Here is a 25,452-nt window from a genome sequence, read left to right as displayed (position 1 = left end):
GACACACTCTCCTGCCACAGAACAAGTTTAAAACTTTAGAGTCTATGAAGGAAAATTATCTCCTAATATTTGCAAGTTTTAAATAAATGCTACAACTGTGAAAATAAAAGAGTGCAGTAAGAACATTTCATTTGGCAGCACCTCTCAGTCTAGACACCTACCTGACTTTGCATTGGTGAGCTGGTGCTATGATGACCCAGACTCCTGGCTCATTTTATACCCTTCAGCATAATTCCCCTCTGATCTTCTTGTTTATATAACTGCATTTGAATTGCAGCTTTCTTATCTGAAAAACATCTATTGAAAATTCATACTGAACCCCAAATAAAATGTGTTTACACAACCAAGTTCATAATATCTTCCCCTGGAAACTCTGACATTATTGCAGCATGCATTTTCCTTTCTCCTATTTCAGAATAAAATTACACTTTTATAACATTAGCAAATACTAATAAAGGATAGACACAGAATGGGAAAAATATGAAAAACAAAACCACCTTCATGGTCATCTAAGCAAGTCTTGGAAATGAAAATTTATTTGGGGCTAATTTTATCTAACTGCTTTTGTAAAGATATATAAAATGATTTCTCATCTACAAAGCTAAGGGAACATCTAAGATGTCACTGATTGAAACATAGTGTATTCATAAACTAACATATTGAATTTAAACTATGTGTGACTACAGGTAATACCGTAATGACTAAGGTCCTTAATTGTTAACAGAAATTACTAATATCTTTTAAAATAAAAATTCAGTGTTATAAAGTCAGATAATTGTCTAATTTTCCTTTCCTGTGTATCAAAACCAGTTCCTTTCCTCCTTAGTATAGTATGTTTCATGCTACTTATATTACCTTTTTTTTTAGTTATCATATCCATATTTTTCCTTCTTGTTCTTTTTTTCCATTTTTTTATTATCAAACTGATGTACAGAGAGGGTACAGTTTCATACATTAGGCATTGGATACATTTCTTGTACTGTTTGTTACCTCGTCCCTCATTCCCTACTTATATTACTTTATATAACCTCTTGACAACTGGATATTTCTCTGACTGAATATGAATAGTATTAATTGTACTCACAGCAGGTGTAAGCACTTCTCAGCAACTTGTCTTACTAAAAAATGTTCAACTTTGATCATCCTTGGTCTCCTCACTTTTTATTTTAAAAGTTCACAGTATTGTTCTATGCAAAAATCAATAAAAGAATCCATTGGTAAATTAGTGGTAGCCAAGTCATCATGCAACTATTTTCTTTCATGTGTGAATCTACCCCAGTGTTTAGATATACCTTTTATTGAAAATGGATATTTGTATATCCATTAGTTCATTTGCTCATCAAAACTCTACCTTGTGCCAGGCTCCGCCCTCAAAGGGTTTATTCTTATTAGCAAGCCCGGCTGCCCACTATCCTTGCACATCTCTAAGACAGCAACCCAGATCACTTCTAACAGAGCCCTGGACCCACCTCTCCAACTGCCTTGAAGACATCTCTGATCATGTGTTCCATGGGCACTTCAAATTCAGTGAGCACCATGGCTCCCCAGGGTGGGCGTGTATGCCTCCTTTGCATGTCAACATGTCACCTTCTGGCTTGTTTTCAAAGCCAATCAGGAGCACAGCGCCAAGCCAGTTATTCGTTTCTCTTTTTTTAGGTCTGAGACCTGAACTCGAACTCCATACCTGCCATTCATTGGCTAGCACTCTGCCAACTGACCCATGCCTCAGATCCCTAATCCAGCTATTCTAATCCAATTATTAACCAGGGTTAGTGAACCTCTCACAGGTGAATAAGTAGGAGGAGAGAGCTCCAAAATGTGTTCAGGGAAGAATATTTCTCAAGGAGACCAGGAACAGAGAAAGTATTTGCTCCAGCTTTGTTAATTATTTATTTTTTCTTTCAATTTTCTTTCCTATGGTTTATCCACTGTCACTGTATTTAATTTTGGTACCCTGGTATTGTATATACGTTTATCTGAATTAGGGAAGATAAGGGGAATATCAAAATGGTGAGACAAACGACAAATGGTGAATCAATGCAATAGCAATACTCACAAGACAATATGTTGGAAATTAACTGTACAACTCAGGAGAGTTAGAGGGGGGAGTTGGGAAGAGGGAAGGTAGGAGAAAAATAAGGGAGAGGGGAACAAGTTTGACAAGAAATGTACTCACTACCATATATATATATATATATATATATATATCTGTAAACTTTCTGTACATCACCTAGACAATAAAATTAAATTTAAAAACAGAATTGTTCTTTCTGGTTAGTGGCCAGACGACTTACTCCATATCTTCCTCCACTCACCAAAGATTATGCCAAAGGAATTAGAGAGGAGAGCAAAATTCATGAAACAAGTGTTTCTAAACAGACCAGAGGCTGCAAAGATTAATACAAAAATTAAAATTGGATAAGCCCGGTGACTGCCCAGCTTACTATCTAGAAGCATTTGTAGGCCACAGCACAGAGTGGGAGCCAAACAGCTGACAATCTGACTCCAGAACACAGATGTAAAATGACAAGAATCTTCAATAACTGATGCTGCTCTGAACTTTCCTAAGTGAGCACCTTTAACAAGGACTGAACTAACTCAGAGTGATGAGTGTCAAACCACACTTCAGTATTCCTTAAGGAAACACCTTGTGATCTAGCTCATTTGTTAAATGTGAAAGTTCAAAATATCTAACACACAAAAAAAAATCACTACATATGCAAGGAAAAAAAATGTGACTCATACTAGAAGAAAAATCAGACTTAGGAAATGAGAAAAGGATGGAAATCACAGATAAGAACTTTAAAACAAGCTTTTATGGGGTCAGGAATGATGGCACACAGATCTGGGGTTGAAAGCCATCCTTGGATACAGTGAATTCCAGGCCAGCCTAGAATACATAGTGAGGCCTGGATTTTAAAAATATACCTGTTAGAATACCTTCCCCAGTGTAATGTGGTGAGAGATGATAGATGTGAGGGTTTGGAGATCCTTTTAAAAGTTATAACAAAATGGAAAATATTTATAATACTCTATTAGTGAAACTGCAGAGTATTTTTCATATAACAAAGACTGAAAGGTAATAAGGATGAATCTAATACAAAAAATGATGACACAATGGTATGATAGACACTTTGTTTTGAATTTTTTGTATTTTATTTAAATAAACATTAAAATTAATTAAGCAGGGGCTGGGAATATGGCCTAGTGGCAAGAGTGCTAGCCTCATATACATGAAGCCCAGGGTTCGATTCCCCAGCACCACATATATAGAAAACAGCCAGAGGTGGCGCTGTGGCTCAAGTGGCAGAGTGCTAGCCTTGAGCAAAAAGAAGCCAGGGTCAGTGCTCAGGCCCTGAGTCCAAGGCCCAGGACTGGCAAAAAGAAAAGAAAAAAAAAATTTAATATATGCATTAAAATATATGTATATGTATATAAGCACTCATATGTACATGAATATACATATGTGTGTATATGAATATTTAATATAAATATATTAGGCTTCAGTCTAAATGAAAATAAGAACAAGAAGAGGAAATAGAATATATAATAGAAGACCTAAGTGGAACTTGTGAAGATTAAAAAGTGCAGTGCTTGAAATGAAACTAATTGGTGTGTGGGATGAATAACTGATTATATAATAATGATCAGAAAGTAACAGTGAAATGATGACAGACATTAGAAACTGTAGAAATGAATCTTCAGGATGTCTGCCATCAACCTTCAGCATTGCTCCAACCTCTTCACTTCTTGGTGCTTGTGTCATCATGTAACACCTCTGCTATCGATTGGATATGATTTGAGTACATCTGAAAATTAATATGCTGGAAGCTGGGTTCCCAGTGTGGCAATGTGGAAAGGCATGGAATCTTTAAATGAGGCTTGGTAAATGTAATTACATTTTCATCATTTTAAATATCTTGTAAGAGATGTTAATAAAATGAAAGAACCCAGATACAAAATCATCATATATCAGCCCACTTATATGAAATATACAGAATAGGTAAGTTCATAGAGACCAGACTGATGGGTATCATCAGCTGAGGGGAGCATGGAAAGATAAGGGGAATAAAATCTAACAGGTACAGGGCTTCCTTTTAGGGTAGAAATGTTTCAAAACTTAGAGGCACTATTTTTAGAATACTGTAAATGTTCTATATGATGCTGAACTGGCTTACTTTTAAATGATTCTGATATGAAAAACATCTACTGTTTTTAATTTTTGTTTTACTTTTTGGGGTGCTAGAGATTAGAGCCTTGCCTATGCTGATCAAGACTCTATCACTGGGCTGGGGATATGGCCTAGTGGCAAGAGTGCCTGCCTCATATACATGAGGCCCTGGGTTCGATTCCCCAGCACCACATATACAGAAAATGGCCAGAAGTGGTGCTGTGGCTCAAGTGGCAGAATGCTAGCCTTGAGCAAAAAAGAAGCCAGGGACAGTGCTCAGGCCCTGAGTCCAAGCCCCAGGACTGGCCAAAAAAAAAAAAAAAAAGACTCTATCACTAAGCCACTCTTAACTTGTCCCAATCTTTAATTAAAAAAATAATAATTATCTTAAAGCAAAAATTATGATGTATTATGGGATTTAAAATATATATGCAGATATGAACAGTATGTCAAGAATAGAACAAAGGATGAAACAAAATGAAAATATATTTCTGTGTAATTCTTACACCACTATCAAGTGATAAAAATATTTAAAGATAAATGTTAATAAAGATATGTTGCAAATCCAAGCTCACAGCCAAGAACAATGGCTCACACCCATTTTCTCAGGCATTCAAGAGATAGAGATAAGGAGAACTATATTTTGAAGCCAGTCTGGGCAGCAAAGTCAGTGAGATCCCACCTCATTCAGTAAACTGGGCCTGGTGGCAGAGGTATCATTATAGACACAGCAGAACTGTAAGGAGGAGGGGTGCAGTTCAAGCTGGCCTGGGAGAAAATATGAGAGCATATCCAAACAATAAACAATAATTAATAATACCAAGACAACTAAAGCAAAATAGGACTGGGAATGTGGCTCATGTGAGAGTCAGCCTAGCAAGCACAAAACCCTGACTTCAAACTATAATACTGCCAAAAAATCCTATCTCAAACACTAAAAACAAAGACACAGCTAAAAAGCCAAGAAAATAAGGATATTAGCCACAGATAGGAAGAAAAAAGACATGTCTGTAAAGGACAGAGCCCAGGTGCTAAGTGTAAGCCACAGTATCCCCACAAAAAGCAAGCCTATATGTACTTGTACTTAAACTAAACTTCAAAATACAGAGACTCATCACTTAGGATAAGGTTACATCTCAAAAGTAAACTCCCTGTAAATTGAAACTATTGTAAATTAACAATGTATTGAATACACATAATGTGCCAAACCTCAGTATTGAGCAACAAACACAATGCATTTTGTAATATCAGTTGCTTATACTTGTGATTGTGTGGTTGCCTAGCTTAGGCTTTCTCAGACAGCCTTGTATGACATATTGTCACTCAGGGGAAAAAAGAAACGTTCAAGAAACTTTTCAGAAACTGAGATACAGTTTCTACTGAATGTGTGCTGCTTTCATACTATGATAAAGTCAAGAAATCTCTATTGTGACCTGGGAATGTCTCTACATAAAAGCTGATAGACTATAATCCACAGCTATACTTGAAATCTTCAGTATTTTTATCTCAGCAATTGAAAGAAAAATATGCAAGTAATTAGGAAGGATATAGACTGAGCCTGACACTGGTGGCTTATGCCTGTAATCCTAACTACTTACCAGGTTGAGATCTGAGGATCACAGTTCAAAGCCAGCCCAGGTAGGAAAGTCTATGAGACTCTTATCTCCAATTAACCATGAGAAAAGTAGAAGCGGTGTTATGGCCCAAAGTGGTAGGGCGCTAGCCTTGAGCAATAGATTTCAGGGACAGAGTCCAGGCCCTGAGTTCAAGCCCCACGAAAGATTTAAAAAAAAGGAGGTAGATTGTGGAGTATTATGTCATCTTCACTTAACTGGTAGTCCACCAATAACAGAACCTATGTTCTCCATCAATGCTTAGGTCCATTTGGAACACTAACCCCAATAAGATCATGTTTTAAGCCATAAAACAAGTCTTGAAAAAGGTTGGGTGGGGTTTTATTTTTGCAACATTGAGGTTTGAACTCTGGGCTTTTGCACTTGCTAGGCAGGTGCTCTACCACTTGAGTTATACATTCAACCCTAGTTTGCTTTAGTTATTTTTCAGGCAGGGTTTTACGGGGGGGGGGGTCTTGCCTAAGACTAACCCCAAACTGTAATCTTCCATCTATGACCTTGCATATATCCATAGGATACCACCATACCTGACTTACTGATTGAGATGGGGTCTTGCCAACTCTTTTCCTGAGCTGGCCTTGAAGATCCAATCAATCTCTACCTCTTCAATACCCAGTATTATAATGTGCTACCTTGCACAGACTCAAAAAATTTAAAAATATTTCATATAAATCATGACCAATAGAATTATCAACAGTGGATATATTTTCTTAACCCTAGATACTTGGAAATTTAAACACATTTTTAAGACCTAGAGGCTTAGCTCATGATAGAACACAAGCCATGAACGAAAACAAAAAAAGTAAAAATAAAAGGCCAAACAAGAGTATGAGGGCTGAGAATATGGCCTAGTGGCAAGAGAGCTTGCCTTGTATACATGAAGCCCTGGGTTAGATTCTCCAGCACCACATATCTAGAAAACGGCTAGAAGAGGCGCTGTGGTTCAAGTGGCAGAGTGCTAGCCTTGAGCAAAAAGGAAGCCAGGGACAGTGCTCAGGCCAAGTCCAAGCCCCAGGACTGGCCAAAAAAAAAAAAGAGTATGAGGCCCTGAATTCAAACCCTAGTACTGAACAAAAATAAGTCCAAATATATTTTTAATACTCAGTAATTCAAAGAAAAAATGAAATAGGAAAATTAGAAAAAAACTGAACAAGGATGGATAAATGACATATCCAACTCGTGGGATGCAGCTTATGCAGTGTTTTCCAAAGGAATTTATCATTTTAGATACATACACTGGAAAGGAATTAAGGTTTGTTCATCTGTTTAGTCAGAAACTCAGCTGAGAACCTGGAGAGGAAAAATTTTTCTCCTACTATACCATCAGTGCCTATCTTTTTCAGGAAACTGAAAAAGAACCTCAAACATTGGTAAAATGATTTCATTTCTTTGGATCCAATGCGTGAGCTTCCTCTGGACAAATACAACAGGTTCTTAAAGTATTACTTTTGGGGCAGAGTGTGACTTTCACCTACTTAGGATGAAGGCTGCCATATTTGGCCAACAGCAAGATGCTGTTAAAAGGTTGGAGAATGAGGAGAAATTGAAAGAGGAGGAAGAAGAGGGGGAGAAGAGGAGGAGGAAGGCAACAAGGAGGAAAGAAATTGAATTAAAAATAACACTACTAGACACCATCAAAAATGTATAATTTCTCATTTCCTTGAGTTGTCATAATCATCCCATTTTAGAGATGAGAAAGAATGACAGCAAGATTATTCAAACTTAAAGGCATTTGAAGCAAATAATAGTAACACTTCTCAAATTAAAAATCAAATTAGAGACCAGGCACAGTGGTTTATACTGTAAATAACCCCAGCTACTCAGAAGACAGATAGGGAGTATTATTGTGCAATAACCTGGGCAAAAGTTTGCCAGAACACATCTCAAAAAATAAGCCAAGTACAGTGGTAGAAGACACTGGTAGAAAGATTGCAGACTTAAGCCAGTATTAGGCAAACATGGGGGATCCTATCTGAAAAATAACCAAAGCAAAAAAGAGGTGGGTATAACTCAAATGGTAAACTGCCTAGCAACTGGAAGATCCTGAGTTCAAGCCCAAATACCATCAAAAAAATTGTAGATTAATCTGCACTTCAATTTTTGTCACCTTGTCAGAAAACTGTATTAAGACATATTTTATTTGAAGAATATATGTTGGCAAAGATTTTTTTCAATTTTTATTTATATAATGCATACTGGTTTATTATTTGGTCATGTTTAGGCCGTGAGTGTAAATTATATGTATGTGAGGACATTAAAGATCATTTTTAACTACCACCACTTAATTTTAGTTACTTTTATAGTCCTAAAATTCTTATTTGTTGAAACTAAATGATCTTTTCATTTCTCTTCAGTTTGATACTCTGAGTTCACAAAATAGATAGTGATAGTCTTACCTTTTCTTGTTTGCCATTTTCTATTTGTACCCCACGGTTGACCTGTCGTTGGCTGGAGTTCTTAATATACTATTACAGCCTATGGACTATTAATTATACTGAATTCAGACTGCTTGAATAATAAATAATGTATTTCTAACCTTTATAAGCAATCAAAGCAACTTGCTCTTTGACATCATTAGTTTACATTTACATTAAGTAGGAGACATTTTATTATGAGTTACAGTAATCATGTTATGACACTCTTCTTAGGACATGTATTAGATCTAATCCAAAAGTCTGAAATTTAAAACTCTCAATCTAAGAAACATCCCTCTTTTACTGGACTGAAAAGTAGCTGCAATAGCTTTTCTTATCCTGCTCTCCTGACCTTAGTCTTTCTCAGCTAATATGATAGATGACAGTATTTACATTTTGCAGCCTTTTGTAAAATTTAAATTTCAAAATACTGTATTTTAAACAAGAAAGTTTTATTTTGTTTAAATTCATTTCAATTTTCTATACCAAAACAACTACTCCTATACAAAGAGATGATAGTCTGGCTTTCCTAACAGTACTCATTTATATTGCTATTTCTTCACATTTGTCTTAATCTTGTTTGTCTACCTGTAGCTCTTCTATTTGTGTGCCCAAACCCATGTCTTCATGGCAGCCTCTCCAATGCCTGAAAAAAGGGAGCAAAATTACCCCTTACTTCTCTGTACCCCTTTCACATGAATATCCTTGAAGTGCTATCAGGGAGAGTAGACAATGTGCCCTTTCAGATAACCTCAAATCCAATTTTTTTTTCTGCTTTCAGATATTGTCATTCAACAGGATTTATTGCCAGGGATTAGTTCCTTCTTAAATCACTTCATCCTCTACTCTTCCATGGTCCCTACACTCCACGTCTATTGTAGGAAATTTTACAAAAATATTTTCCTTTCTCTCCTGCATAATCTTTCCTCTATCCTGAACCTTTCCCTAGTTATTTAAATATGCTAGTCTTTTTTTTTTTGGCCAGTCCTGGGCCTCGGACTCAGGGCCTGAGCACTGTCCCTGGCTTCTTCTTGCTCAAGGCTAGCACTCTGCCACTTGAGCCACAGCGCCACTTCTGGCCGTTTTCTGTATATGTGGAGCTGGGGAATCGAACCCAGGGCTTCATGTATACAAGGCAAGCACTCTTGCCACTAGGCCATATCCCCAGCCCCGATGCTAGTCTTATATCTTAAAAACAATAACCTGCTAACCCAGGTCCCTCTCTAAAAACTGACTCTCTCCACTTATCTTCTTCCTTTAGAAAGTAACTTCCTGTTTCTCACACTCATTTGAAATAGTGTTTCTAGAAAACAAAGGGGCATGATCTCCCTGATATATGACTGTTAACAAAGGGAGACGGAGAGACAGTAGAGACCAAGTCTGTGAAACCAAAAACTGCTTGTCAAATAGTATTCCCCACAGGATTGGGGCAGCAACCCAACAGTATGTAACTAAAACCAAACAATTACTCAACATATAAAGGTCAAAAATTGACCTCTCAGGGGAATACAATAGCTCAAAAGCTATGTTTGTACGTTCATGTAAGACTACTGTCGACATATTGTCTAATGTTGACATTACATTTAAAGCCCTAGGCGAACTTTCTTGGGTGTGGCCACGTGGCTACTGTATATATTCTTGATACATTGTATATTGTATATATGTCTACCTGACCTAGAGAAGGGATAGAAAAACAGGGTTTAAGATATCACAAGAAATGTACACACTGCCCTACTATGTAACTGTACCCTTTTCGCACACCTTGTCAAAAAATTTGTGTTCAATTAATAAATAAATTAAATTTTAAAAAGTGTTTCAAACTTCCTCCCCTCCTGTCTCCTTAAATCCCTTCAGCTTTCTAAAACTACTGTAACAGTTACAAATACATTAATTGTACTTTACTTCTGGGCAGCATTTAACATACTTATCCTTTCTTCTCTTTGAAACACTACCTTACTTGACAGGAAACCATAATTCCAGCTTTCCTGCTAATTCTTTAACAGTTCCTTCTGATCTGATCTCTTCTCTCTTAACAAGGAACATTCACTTAATGACTGTGCATGTTCTTATCCAGTCTGATACCTCTGAATATGCAACTGTCTCCCAAATTTGAGTAACCTGCACCTATCACTCAACCTACTCACCATCTCTACTTGGATATTTGATGGGAAATTCAAACCTAAAAAGTACAAAACTCTGAAGTTATTCGTGGTTCATTCTCTTTCTCTCATATCACAACTCATTTTCAAATACTGTAGATCCAAAAGTTGACTTCTTTATTTTGCATCTTTTATTCTAGCCACTACTGTACCACATATACATTACCAAAATAACTTGTTTTCCCTTAGTAGCCAGAAAGATCCTAAATCAGACTGAAGCATGGTATCGCATGCTTGTAATCTCAGCACTTAGAAGTCCTGAGGCATAACAATTCCAAGTGCAAGGCCAGCCTGGGATAGGTGTTTTGTTTCTGCTAGTCCTGGGGCTTGAACTCATGGCCTGGGTGCTGTTCCTGTGCTTCTTGGTATTCAAGGCTAGCACTCTACCAATTGAGCCACAGTACCACTTTTTCTAAGTAGTTTATTGAGATTAAGAACCTCACGAATTTTTCTGCCTGGGCTGGCTTCGAACTGCAATCCTCAGACCCCAGCTTCCTGAGTAGCTAGGTGTGAGACACCAGTGCCAGCTACAAGTGAATTTGAGGCCAACTTAGGCTATGTACACTGTGCCTAAAAACAAACAAAAGCCTCGTAAGTCTGATACTGGCTCATCTTGGCTAAAAATTACTAGTAACTTCACATCTTATTTGTAGTAAAAGCCAAAGTTCTTTTAGTGGTCTACATGCCCTACAAAATCTACACACCCCATCATTAGGCCTTCTCTTCCTTCCATCCTCCTGTTTTTGGTCACTATATTCCATATACACAGACCTTGTTGCTGCTTCCAGATACAGTAATCACCTCCACTTTTGAGCTTTTATTCATGTTTGTATTCTTTCTACCAGTAATGTTCCTTCTCCAGAAATTCCCAGGATCCCTTATTTTCATCAGATCATAAATATTTTGTGTTTACCTAAAATTTCAATCCCCTGTTACTCTTCCCTATTTTGTTTCCCTTAGTAATCTCATAAATATATGGTGTTTTATTTACTGTATTATTTCCCTCACTGGATGTAAACCAGAAAAACAGGGTTTCTTTTTGTTGTTGTTGTTCACTGCTATATTCACAGAACCTATAACTGTGCTTGGCTCTTAGTAGATATTAAACAAATATTTGGTTAATAAAGGATTTCAGTCATACCTGCCATAGCCTTTCTGTCACAAAAAATTGAAAATTTTCATAAATGCAGCAACCAAAGGTACTTTGGAAGTGGATTGCTCCATTAATATACTCTCAAGACTTAGGAAAAGGAAATTGAAATGGACTGCTGATAATCACAATTCAGTGTCTCCTCAGACCAACAGGAAGCACAGAGTTTAGGCAAAAAAAAAAAATCCAGCTTAGGTGAGGACACCAGGCAAAGTATAAGAAAACGGTCTACCATAAATTTACATAAAAAATTTGAATCCTAAACTTCTAAAAGGGGGAAACAAAGCAGAAAGTTTACTCAAAGCCTGGATATAGCAGCAGCTATAGTGATAAGACAAAAAACTGTGTGCATGTATTGTACTTTGTTGTTGGTGGTTGTGGGGCTTGAACTCACGGCCTGGGTACTGTCCCTGAGCTTTTTTGCTCAAAGATAGCACTCTACTACTTTGAGCCACAGCTCCACTTCTGGCTTCCTGGTGGTTAATTGGAGATAAGAGTGTCAAGGGGACTTTTCTGCCCAGGGTTGACTTCAAACCATGATTCTCAGATTTCACCACCTGAGTAGCAAGGATCACAGGTGTCAGCCACTGGTGCTCAGTGTGGACCTTTTTTTCTCTTTTATATCTCCTAATAGGACCCACACATTTAAAAGTTTTAGAAGATCCTTTGTTGTTTGGGCTTTCAGTTGTCTGAAGTCTTCCTGGTAGGTTATTCTTCTGTTTTCTCACTGGAGTAGGTATTTGCTACTGGTGTGTGGAGTTGTATCTCAGCCCTAATAACTTCTCCAATTTAAAAGCCAGTGAAATGTTTACAAACAATAGAATACCACTGGTAGCTTAATCTACACATCTAGTCAAGCTGTGTGTACTGGGGGCTGAGTTTCTGTATGGTCTATAAAGGGTTAGAACTAAGCTATTAGGAGCAAGGAGGGTGAGTGAAGAGATATGTAGTAATAAGGAAGATGTTGAGATGGGGAAGTTTACAAACTGTTTTTTTAAAAACAGTTTAAGTATACTAAAAACGATGAGTCTAGCTTAGGGAAAAGACAGAAGGCCAGCATCTTAGAGTAATACAATATGGCAGCCATTTCCTAAGGGCTCCAAGAGGTAAGTTCCATACAACAGAACAGTGACTACAAAAGAAGAAAACAGATAAAAGGCCAGCACCAACTTTCATAAAATGTAACACACTAAAATTCCACTCAAGCAAGGAAAAGGGCTGTCAAATATTCCTATAATACACCCCATGCCAATCTGTACTAACTCAGTGGATCAGAATGGCAAAAACTTCATTGATCAATCTCATTGATATAATCTATCTCATCCCAAGGACACCTGCCTGCACTGCCCATGTGGGTCTCAGTGGTGCAGATCAGGAAAATTCCAGCAGTAGCAGAGGGTTACATATATATCTCTGCTAATAGGGTGGAAGCAACACATCAGAACCAGTTCTCTTAGAAGAGCAGCATTAGAGACTTACAAACTTTCACATTGCCCTGTGGCATTGCCAGGACCCAGAGTATAGCCTGAACAAGGCAAAAAGGAGATTCTCAAGAGAGACATAGGCTTCCTCTCCCACTAGATGGTACTATATGTGTTCTAAACAGATCCCAGAGTGGGATCCGCGAGTAGAAGTATGGATCATTTTGAAGAGTTGACAACCAAGATGGAAAACCAAGGATGGGAGCTTTTTTTTTTTTTTTTTGGCCAGATTCAGGGCCTGAGCACTGTCCCTGGCTTCTTTTTGCTCAAAGCTAGCTCTCTGCCTCTTGAGCCACAGTGCCACTTCTGGCCATTTTCTATATATATGTGGTGCTGAGGAATCGAACCCAGGGCATGTTCATGTATACGAGGCAAGCACTCTTTGCCACTAGGCCATATTCCCAGCCCCCAGATGGGAGCTTTTTATCTGTCATTGTTTTGTTTTTGCTTGGTTTTGATGGTTGCTTGATTTTTGGCTTCTTTTCCTTTCCTTTTTTCCCTCATTGCTCTCAGTAGTAGCCTCATGTCATCCTTCTCTTACCCTAGAAGTCTTTTTTACTCAGATTCCACTGCTAATATCAATACTCTTCTTCATAAGTGAACTATGTACCTACACCAAGGATATTAGGTACCTGCCTCCATCATATTCCCATTCCCCATCTCAACATCTTCCTTAGTACATATCTCTTCACTCACTCTCCCTGCTCCTAAGAGCTTAGTTCTAACCCTTTATAGACCATACAAAAACTCAGCCCCCAGTACACACAGCTTGACTAGATGTGTAGATTAAGTTATCAATGGTATCCTATTGTTTGTAAACATTTCACTGGCTTTTAAATTGGAGAAGTTATTAGGGCTGAGATACAATTCCACACACCAGTAACAAATAACTACCCTAGTGAGAAAACAGAATAACCTACCAGGAAGACTTCAGACAACTGAAAGCCCAAACAACAAAGGATCTTCAAGTGAGTAAAACCCAAGAATAACCCAAGTAAAACAACAAGAAATAATAAAGGAAATAGAACTCCCCCAAAACTACACAAAAATGGTCAGAAAAAAACAGCAAAGTAGAGGAAACCCCATTTATTGAGCTCAAGACTGTTGATAATAATTTTCAATGAAGAGGATCTCCTCAAGCAACTCTCCTCAAGACCAGGGCTGGAAATATGGCCTAGTGGTATGCCTTGTATACATGAAGCCTTGGGTTCGATTCCTCAGCACCACATATGTATAGTAAAAGCCAGAAGGGGCACTGTGGCTCAAAGTGGTGGAGTGCTAGCCTTGAGCACAAAGAAGCCAGGGACAGTGCTCAGGCCGGGACAGTGCTCAGGCCCTGAGTTCAAGCACCAGGACTGGCAAAAAAAAAAAAAAAGAAAGAAAAGAAAAGACCATTCACATAGACAGAGTTTAGAAAACCAGAAAAAGCAGATCATATAAATTTCAGAAAAAAAAAATTTTAAACATAAAATTGTGATTAGCAATTCAATATCCTTACAGGATCAATGAGACATTTCTTCACACCCAATGTATTTTAATAGTAAATTAAGAATGGATTTCAATAATGCATTTCTAGCATTCAAATTTAAAGATTTGAAAACTTGGTACTAAATACAAGCAAAGGTAACCAAATATAATCATATAATTATCTGAATATAACAAGTTTTCAGATAATACATAGTTATTTCACAGACAAAAAATACTAAAAAATTATTTTGGTCACAATTTCCAAGTAAATTTTAGTTCTTTGTAAAGGAATTAAACATGAACTATAAATTTGATATTAAGCTTTTTTATTACATTGATTTTTCTGATATTAAACAAATAATTTTTCTGCTTCCTTTTGTTTTCTCTTCCTATCCATTTTACTAATTATAGCCCAACGATTCTCTTGAACTTTTCTCAGACTTCCATACTTCACAGATCCAGGAGTTGTTAGAGATGAGGGAGTCTAAATACAAATAAAATAGTCATTTTTTTGTATAAAAAAAAGAAACTGGCTTTTAAAATTTGCTTTCTGAAATAAAATTTAAAAGATACCTGTTTCGGTGTTCTAACACAAAGATGAGAAGGTGGTGGATTGTTATCATATAGTTTGTTAAATGTCTCTTCTTCTGAAACCATGCTCTTGAAGAAAAATAGAAATATTAGCATTGCCATCATTAATACTGTATTATTAAAACTTTATCAATATACTACATTATATGAAAGAAGAATAGAAAAGGAAAGCGGAGACAGGAGGGGAGGAGGAGGAAGAAAAAAATAAGACAAAATTGAAATAAACTCAATTTGAAAAAAAAAAAAAAGAAGAACCTAGGCTAATTGGAGATAACTAACTAACCTGCCTGGGCTGGCTTCACACCTTAATCTTCAGATCTCAGTCTCCTGAGTAGCTAGAATTACAGGTATGAGCCCAGCTTGCATAGAACATTTTAATCATTTGTTTTACTTTGAATTTGTGCCTCTGAATCTAAAATGAATGTCTTAATCATTGTACTGTCTCTAATTTATCTGTTTAAATATTCATCATCTTTTCCCTTCTAGCTGTCATTCAGTTTTCTCTTCACTTTATAAAGTTTCTTCAGTGTTGGGGACTGAACCAGGGTCATGCACATACTAGGTAAGCACTCTATCACTTGTATTAAACCCGAGTCCTAATGTCTGACCACTGAGTTGAGGTATTTTTTAAATTAAAACATTTGTAATTATAAATTTCCCTCTGTGCATTGATTTTGTTGTATTCCATAAATTCTGGAGTATTGTTTTTCTTTCATTTCTAAATCTTTTTTAAAAATTCATGTTATTATTATTAAAGTGGTGTTCAGAGGATTTACAATCACAGGAGCCAGGTAACGAGTACATTTCCTTTTGTATAGTCTTCCTCCCCTCTCCACACATGAGTTATATAGTTCACTTTCATCAGTGTCTAGTGAGCTCTACTGCTGAGCTTTCTCACCATTTTTCCCTCAAGTTCTGAACCATCCCCCTACCAAAGATATACATGTGAATAAGCCCTCCATACAGAAAAGAAGGCAGAATCATCAAATGATAAAAAAAATTTTAAGAGATCTTTTGTTTCCATTTCTTGGAGATCATTTTGAGATATATTGACATAAAAATACAGTTTTATATAAATAGAGAGGCACATAGGGATTGTGCCTTTGTGTTTCTCTCCTAAGGGTATCCTCTCTTGGTCTCTCTGTGTAGTTGTCTAGAGTCCTGTATAATTTATCATATACCAGTGTATTTTAGACCTAATTTCCACATATCAGAGAGAACATCTCTAAATCTTTCTTAATCTATTGACAGTATACTGATTTCCATAAATTTTATATTTTAGCTAACCTTTTCTTACTAATTCTAACTATCCCATTGTGGTTGCAGAAAATGCTTTATGCAACATGAATCTTTTAAAAAATATACTAAAATTTGTATAACATAGTCTTATCCTGGAGAATATGCTATATACATAAGAAAACGTACTCACTCTCTCATTGTTGGATAGTGTTCTATGTTTGTAATGTTCTATGTGTCTCTCAAGTCTTCTCTTTCCTTATGTTTATTATTCTGGTGGTTCTATCCATTACTAAAAGTGGTGTATTGAAGTATATAAAAATACTACAAAATTGTATATTTTTCAATTCTATGAAGTTTTGCTTTGTATATTTTAAAAGCCTGTCAGTGAATTTTTAAAATGACTTTTCTTACCGTAACAAGTATATCATTAATATATACTTTTTATCTATTATACTTTTTTATTTAAAGTCTCTATTTTATCTGATAATGGCATAGCCACACAAGCTCTTTTTTGTTACTTATTGCATGAAATAACCTTTTCCATCCTTTTGCTTTCAACTAATTTGTGTCTTGGGATCAAAAGAAAATGTCATAGATATCATGCTTATAAAATTGACTCTGTCAATCTCTGAATTTTGTTTGAAGAGTATAACCCTAATTTTTCAAAACTGCCACAAAAGTATAAGGGTTCTGTGTTATAGTAAAGGTTTGCTGTAAATTTCATTTTTGGAGTGTACTTTGTACATACACTATGTATACCTTAAAAAAATAATGCAAGCCAGGTGCTGATAGACTAGCTATTCAAGAGGCTGAGATCTGAGGATCATGGTTTGACGCTAGCCCAGGCAGAAAAGTTCATAAGACTCTTACCTCCAATTAACTAGCAAAAAGTTCCAAGTAGAGCTGTGGCTCAAGTGGTAAAGCACTAGCCTTTAGAGAAAAAGTAAAAGGACAGCACTCTAGTCCTGAGATCAAGCCCTAGTACCAGCACGGGAAAATAAAGGAATACAGATATCTGTATTAGAAGTACAAATTGTTTTTTTACCAAGAGATCAGTATTTTCTGAACTGTCTGAATGAGTATCAAAGTCAAAGACTGTTTTTCTCTTTTTATTTTTTTCTTCAATGTGTATATTCTTATCTTGTCTTGAATGCTTCTTGATTTTAGTTGGGGTCCTCACTGTATAGACCTATGCAAAAGTGAAAAGGGATACATTACCATATTAAATAAAATGATATATAATGCTTTTAAATAATAAAGAATTTAATAAACTACCAGGCATCAGTGGCTCACACCTATAATCCTAGCTACACAGGAAGCTGAGGATCACAGTTTGAAGCCAGCCCGGGCAGAAAAGTTCCCATGAGACTCTTACCTCCAACTGACCACTAAAAAACTGGAAGTGGTGCTGTGGCTCAAAGTAGTAGAGTGCTAGCTAGCTTTGAGCACAAAGAAGATCAGGGATGGCACCCATATCCTGAGTTCAAGCCCAATAATAGACAAAACAAAAAATAACAGCAACAAAAAAAAAAAACCACAACCAAAAGACCCACCCCAGAATTTAATAAACCATTTCAAGGCAATTTGAGTTTTGAGCAACAAGAAATCTCCATTTCTGGCAAATATATGAAGCAGAAAAATTTCACAGAAATTAATTTAGATGTTCTTGATACTAAAAATATTCTTTCTTCAAAAAAATCATAAAAAAGGTACCATAAGCTCACACGAATAATGCTAGCTATGAGGAGGCTGAGATCTGAGGATTACAGGTAAAAGTCAGTCTGAGCAAAACAACAACATCCTTTCTCCAGTTAGTTGGCATAAAGCTGATATGGGAAGCATAGCTCAAGTGGTAGAGCCTCAGCTGTGCACAAAAAAGCTGGGCAACAGCTTGAGTCTCTGAGTACAATCTCTGGTACTAACATACACAAATACACACACAAATTCACTTTGTTCTGTTCTTTGAGTTGTGCCAAAAAGGATAGAAAAAGCAGTATACAAATAGACAAACAAAAGCTGGGTGCCAGTGGTTCGTGCCTTTAATCCTTGCTGCTCAGGAGGCTGAGTGGTGAGGATGGTAATTCAAAGCCAGCCCAGGCAGGAAAGTTCATGGGAGTTTTATCTCCAATTAACTACTCAAAAAAGGCCAGAAATGGCACTGTGGCTCAAGTGGTACAGCAGTAGTCTTGAACACAAAGAGGCTCAGGGATAATGCCCAGGTCCTGAGTTCAAGCCCTAGGACCAGAAAGAGAGAGAAAGAGAGAGAGAGAGAGAGAGAGAGAGAGAGAGAGAGAGAGAGAGAGAGAGAGAGAGAGAGAGAGAGAGAGACCATTCAGAAATTTAAAATCTAAAGAAGCCTTTAAATTTTCTAACGATAACAGAAAAAAAAAGAAATGAAGTGAGCTTGTTCACAGAATTCCAAATTCTGTGAGTAAACATGTTGATTTTTTTACTGGTAAAATTAGTCACTTTCAGTATTTGGCATATTATATTCAATATTTAGCAATACACTATATTTTATAATCTCTTTAATTCCTTGTATTAACTTTTTCTTTTTTTTGCCAGTCCTGGGGCTCATACCCTGGGCTTGGGCACTGTTCCCTAAGCTCCTTTTTACTCAAGGCTAGGGCTCTACCACTTGAGCCACAGTGCCACTTCAGACTTTCTCTGTGATTAAGAGATAATTGTCTCACAGACTTTGCTGCAAGGACTGACTCAGATCTCAACCCACTGAGCAGCTAGGAATACAATCAATCATGAGCCACTGGTGCCCGGCTCATTAACTTTTTTATTTTCTTCTTATAATGTTTTTATTTTTATTTCTCTTCTACTTTTTTTTTTTGCCAGTCCTGGGGCTTGGACTCAGGGCCTGAGCACTGACTGACCCTGGCTTCTTTTTGCTCAAGGCTAGCACTCTGCCACTTGAGCCACAGCGCCACTTCTGGCCATTTTCTATGTATGTGGTTCTGGGGAATCAAACCCAGGGCTTCATGTATATGAGGCAAGCACTCTTGCGCCTCTAGGCCATATTCCCATCTCTCTTCTACTTTTATTCTAATTTAACTTATGGGTTTTTGGTGGGTTGTTTTTGGCAGAACTGCAGTTTGAACTCAAGGCATCTCATCCCCTTGGCTTGCTTTTTGGCCTGGTGTTCTTGGGCAGTTCTTAACCTGAGTTTAGAGGGTTATTTTGGAGATGGAGTCTAAAGAACATTTTTTTACTGCCCAGACAGGCTTCAAACCATGATCCTTTGTAGCTAGAATAACAGGCTGGAGCCGTTGTCACCCAGCTATGTATTTTTTTCTTTATATTTTAACTGGATTTTAAATCTTTCTCTCCTTTTCCTCATTCTTTTTCTTTGTTCCTCCTTTCCTTTCCTTTTTTCTTAATCTTGCTCATCTTTCTTTTCCTGTTCTTCATATCATTTTTCATTATTAGCTATCTTATGAATTTTTATCTTCACAGATTATTCTACACTAGTTTTGTTACTTTTCTATGTTTATTGATTGCATATTAACTGTCTTTAATTGGTTTTTCTTACATTTCTGTATCTGGTTTCTTTTGGCTTTACTGCTCTTATGGCAAAGGACTCAAATAAACAGATGATTTAAGGACATCAATTCAGGGCTTGAATGAGGAATTCAGCAGAAACAGAGATTTTAGGGGGGAAACCAAACTGAAATCCTGTAAACAAAAATTTTCAAAAACAATCAAGTGAAAACTGAATAAAGCATTAATAGTAGACTATACCAAGCAGAAGAAAGGATATAAGAGGTTGAAGACAAAGTTGAGGAATTACTACATTCAAATTGCAATCAAGAAAAGTATCATGATCATAACCTTCAGGACCTCAAGGACATGATAAAGAGACCAAATATATGACTCTGTGGTATGGAAGAAGGCATTGAGATATAAAGGCATAGAAAACCTACTCAATAAAATTATAGCAGAAGAGCCCCAAATCTAGGGAAAGAAATGAACATCCAAAAACAGGAAGGATTTAAACCCTAATCAAGTAAGTCCAGAAAATAACCTTTCCACTATGGCTCTAGTACAAATGCAAATGATCTCAATTCTCTAGTTAAAGAGGTACAGTAAATTGAAAACAAGATCCAACTATTTGCTTTCTGCACAAAACTCTTCAACTGGCAAAAGCACAGACTAAAAATGAAGGATGGAAAATGGTATTGTAAGCAAGTGGAATTCAAAACTAAGAACCAACCATAATGATATCTGACAAAAAAAGACTTCAAGCCCAAATTAGTCAGAGAAAAAAAAAGGATCACTACATATTAATAAATGGATCAATCCATCAAGAAGGTATAATGACTATAAATATTCATCAAGTATTGGTGCATACATTTTCAAAAAATAAAGGAGCATTATATGTGGGACCAATAATAGTGGATTATTTCACTTTCATCAATGGAGAAACCATTCAGACAAAAAAAAAAAAAAACCAGCATAGAATCTACAGAATATTCCATTCAACATCCAGGGAATGTAGCCCACAGAATTTTCTCCAAAACAAAGCACATACTAAGGAATACAGCAGGTCTTCGTTAATGAATTTCTTGTGTTGTATCATATAATAAAACCATCAATCTGCAGTGAGAAACTACATAAAATATAAAAACACATGGAGAGTGAATAATATACTTTCGAATGATCAGTGGTTCATTGAGGAAATCAAGTAATCAAAAGTCCTAGAATCGGATGAAAATGAAAACACAGTCAACAGAACCTATGGGATGTAGTAAAGACAAGGTTTATAACCATGAGTGTACACCTTAAAAAAAAAAATCAGCCAGGCACCAGTGGCTCCTACCTGTAATCCTAGCTACTCAGAAACAGAGATCTAAAGATTGCAGATTGAAACAAGCCCCAGCAGGAAAGTCTGCAAGACTCGTACCTCCATTAACCACCAAAAAGCCAGAGCCAGAAGTAGAGCTATGGCTCAAGTGGTAGAGTGCTAGTCTTGAGCATAAAAGCCCTGAGGTCAAGTTCCAGAACTAGCACAAAAAACTAACTAAAAAACCAAACAAACAAGATATTTCAAATAAATAACCTGGTGCACCTCAAGCTCTTATAAAAAGAGAGGAGGTCCATCAGAATTAGTACATGCAAAGAAATAATAAATATCAGAATGGAAATTAATGAAATGAGCACTTAAAAATACAAGGAAATCAATGAAACAAAGTATTGGTTCATTTAAAAAATAAACAAGATTGACAAACTGTTAGCTAAACTAACCCAAAAGGGAAGGGAAGACAGAAGACAGAAATTAATAAAATTTGAGATGAACTAGAAATATTACAATGGATAACATTAAAATCCAGAAAATCATTAGGGAATATTTTTGAAAACTCATTTTTGAATTGGAAACTCTAGAAAAAAATGAATAAATTTCTAGACACATATGACCTACCAAAATTGAACCAAGAAGATATAAACAACTGAAAGAGTTAAGTCTGCAGTGACATTGTGGCAGTAAAAAAATCCAAAACAAAGAGAAAAGTCTGAAACATGAATTCATGGGTGAATTCTGACTTTTAAAGAACACCTTGCTCCAATGGCTCATACCTGTAATCCTGGCTACTTAGGAGGTTGAGATCCAGGGGATCATAATTCAAAGCTAGCTCATGTAGAAAATTCTTTAGCCTCTACCTCCAATTAGCCAGTGAAATGTCAGAATGGAGACATAGCTCAACTGGTAGAGTGCCAGCCAAGACCAAGCCAAGCAAGCTAATGAAATGCATGAGGCCCTGATTTCAAGCTCTAACACACACACCAGCAACAACCAACACTAAGAAAGAGAAGGAATGCTCCCAGACTCATCTGATGGCCAGTATTCACTAAAGCCAAATTGGATAAGAAGACAACAAAAAAAAAAAGACAGAAAACTATAGACAACTTTCCTTTATGAACATAGACCCAAAATTCCTCAATAAAATCCTAACAAACTGAATTGAAATCACATTGAAAAGATCATAAGCCATGACCAAGTTAGATTCATTCCAGGAATGCAAGGATGATCCAACATTCTCAATAAATACAGTAACAAATAAAGGTTAAATCATACAATCATTTCAATAGATGCAGGAAACGCCTTTGACAAAATGAAACACCTTTTCATAATAAAAGCTCTGAAGAAATTAAAAACAGAAGGATAATAGTCCAACATAATAAAGACTATATAGGACAAACCTGTAGCCAACAGTGTCCCCAACTATGGGGTACTGAAAACATTCCCACTAAAATAAAGAACAAGAAAAGGGTACTTCCTTTCTCCATTCTTACTCAACAGAGTGCTTGATTTCTTAGCCAGAACAATAAGGCAAAATACAGCAAGAAATGAATACAAATAGGTCAGGAAGAAGTCAAATCATTCCACTTTGCCCAGTTTATGATTCTATACTTAAAATACCCTAAAGATTCTACTAGAAGACACTTAGATATGTTAAACATTTTCAAGCAAAGTACACCAATAACAAATATCCCAAGAAAGAAATCAGGAAAACAATCTCATTCACAATAGCTTAAAAACTAAAGACATATACATACATATACATATATTTATGTATATATAGACATATATATATACAAACATATATATTCAAACCAATATGGGAATAAACAGGGAGGTGAAATATCTTTATAATTAAAACTATAAAATGCTGAAAAAAGAAACGAAATACATAAGAAGATGGAAAGATGGATTTGCGGAACTAAAAATATGAAGTTGCCCATATTACTGAAAGCAATCCTGAATATAATCATTATCAAAATTCCGATGACATCCTTCACAGATCAAGAAAAAACAATTCCTAAATTCCTATATAACTAAAAAAGATCCTGAATAGCCAAAACATGAGCAAAAAGAAAATGCTAGAAGTGTCATAATACTTAATTTCATGTTCTCCTGTAAATCAGAGTAACATAAAAACCAATATGATACTGACACAAAGACAGATATACAGATAAATGGTATACAAGACCCAGAAATAAGCCCAAGCAATTACAGATATCTGCTTCTTCAACAAAGGTACTAAAAACATACATTGGTGCTGTGAAGACTAAATATCCTTACGTAATACACGAAAACTTGAGCCCTACTTTTCACCATGTACAAAATCACTCAAAATGGCAAAAAAAAATCAAAATCTTAGTTTAAGACCTAAAACTCTGAACCTAGTGAAGTAAAATGCAGGGAAGACACGTCACTTATAGGCAACAAACTTATTCAATAGGACTCCCAATTGCTCATGGGATAACAGCAAGAACTGACAAGTCAAACTGCATTACATAAAATTAAAAAGATTCTGATTAGCAAATTGAAGATACAGTCTATAGGATAGAAATCTTTGCCAGGTATTCAGACAGGGCATTAATATCTACAGTATATAAAGTTAAACACCAGAAGAACAAGTAATCCAATAAATAAACTGGAAAATGAAACAACTTTTGTGGAAACACAAACGGCCAATTTATACATTAAAAATGTTCAACATCTTTAGCCATCATGGAAATGCAAATTAAAATGACATTGACAGGACTGGGTGCCAGTGGCTCATGCCTCTAAGCCTAGCTACTCAGAAGACTGAGATATGAGGATCACAGTGAAAGTCAATCAGGGCAGGAAAGTCTGTGAGACTCTTATCCCCAATTAACTACCAAAAAAGCTGGAAGTGGAGTTGTGGTTCAAGTGGTAGAGTGCTAGCCTTAAGCAAAAAAGCTCAGAGACAGCACACAGGCCCTGAGTTCACGCTTAAACACTGATAGATAAAAGTAAGAAGATAGTGGTTTGAGGCCAACCCCCACAAAAATTTAACAAAAAATTTAACTTAATCTCAAAGGTAGTTGGTGGTGGATGCCTGTAATCTCAGCTATTCAAAAGGCAAAAGTATGACAATCACAGCGTGAAACTAACCGTGGGACAAAAATGTATCTGAAGAAAAGAGAGCAAAAGGGTTTGGGGCATGGTACAAATGGTAAAACACTTGTCTAATAAGCATGAGGCATTAAATTCAAACAATATCTCTGGGGGGGGGGGGGAAATCCTACATTAAGATTGCCTCACCCCAGTCAGAATGCTATCACTGGGGGAAGTGGGGAAGGCAGGGGACAATAAAAGTATGGTGGTATGTGCCTGTAATCTCAGCTATTTGAGAGATGACTATCAGGAAGACATCCAACTGGTTCCCCATTCTTAACAAGTAAGCCAGATGTAATGGTTCATACCTGTAATCTCAGCTGTATGGGAAACACAAGTAGGAGGATTGTGGTCTTAGACAAGTTCCAGGACAAAAGTGGACGTTCCTACTTGATAAACTAAAGCAAGAGGGGCTGGAAGTGTGGCTCAAATGACCTATTGCCTTCAAACCCCAATACTACCCAAAACAAAACAAAATAAACCGTGCTGGCACAGATGTAGAGAAAAAGAAACTTATACATTACTTGTGGGGACATAAGCTAGTACAGCCACTATGGATTCATTATGGCATTTCCTCAGAAGAAACCAACAATAAAACTACCATATAATCCAGCTATAGCACTCTTGAATATATACTTGAAGGAATCAAAATCAGTCTATTATAAAGATACATGGATATCTATATTTATCATGGTACTATTCACTCTTCACAACACATTTACTTTATAAGTTATAGAATCAGCCTGGTGCCTATCATAAGATGAATCGATAAAGTGCAGTTTATATACAATATACACTGTTGTCTTTTTCAGCCATAAAAATGGAATGATGTCAAAAGTAAAATAAGCCAAACTCAGAGCACAAAAATCAAATGCCTTGTCTCAGATGCAGTTATTTTCCCTTCCCAATTATTTCAAGGAAACAAAGAGAACAGCATGAAATTTCAATGTAGTGGGTGAAGATAAATTGAATACATGCTAAGGGCACCGGTAGCTTATACCTGTAATCCTAAGTACTCAGGAGGCTGATAGCTGAGGATCATAGTTTTTAAAGCCAGCCCAAGCAGGAAAGTCTGAAAGACTCTTATCTCCAATTAATGACCAAGAAGCTGGAAGTAGAGCTGTGCCTCAAGTGGTACAGTGCTGGCCATGAGCAAAAAAGGTTAAAAAAAAATGTGTCCAGAGTTCAAGCCCCAGCACTGGTATGAGTACTC

General features: G+C 36.5%; 1 protein-coding gene across 2 annotated transcripts in view; it reads right to left on the bottom strand.

Moving 5' to 3' along the window:
* Window positions 1-14,825: 14,825 nt before the first annotated feature.
* The window catches only part of Sycp1 (synaptonemal complex protein 1), an 85,914-nt gene continuing 75,287 nt past the window's right edge, over window positions 14,826-25,452 (bottom strand). For both annotated transcript variants that reach the window (XM_048351838.1, XM_048351839.1), the window contains 3 exons: window positions 17,352-17,495; window positions 15,050-15,136; window positions 14,826-14,960 (listed from right to left, as the gene is read on the bottom strand). In XM_048351838.1, the coding sequence (XP_048207795.1) occupies window positions 14,826-14,960; window positions 15,050-15,136; window positions 17,352-17,495 (366 nt within the window). The remainder of the gene's footprint in view (window positions 14,961-15,049; window positions 15,137-17,351; window positions 17,496-25,452) is intronic.

The sequence above is a fragment of the Perognathus longimembris genome, chromosome 7 (genome assembly GCF_023159225.1).
Source record: "Perognathus longimembris pacificus isolate PPM17 chromosome 7, ASM2315922v1, whole genome shotgun sequence".
In the NCBI taxonomy this organism is placed as follows: domain Eukaryota; kingdom Metazoa; phylum Chordata; class Mammalia; order Rodentia; family Heteromyidae; genus Perognathus; species Perognathus longimembris.
This window is presented reverse-complemented; position numbering and strand designations above follow the sequence as displayed.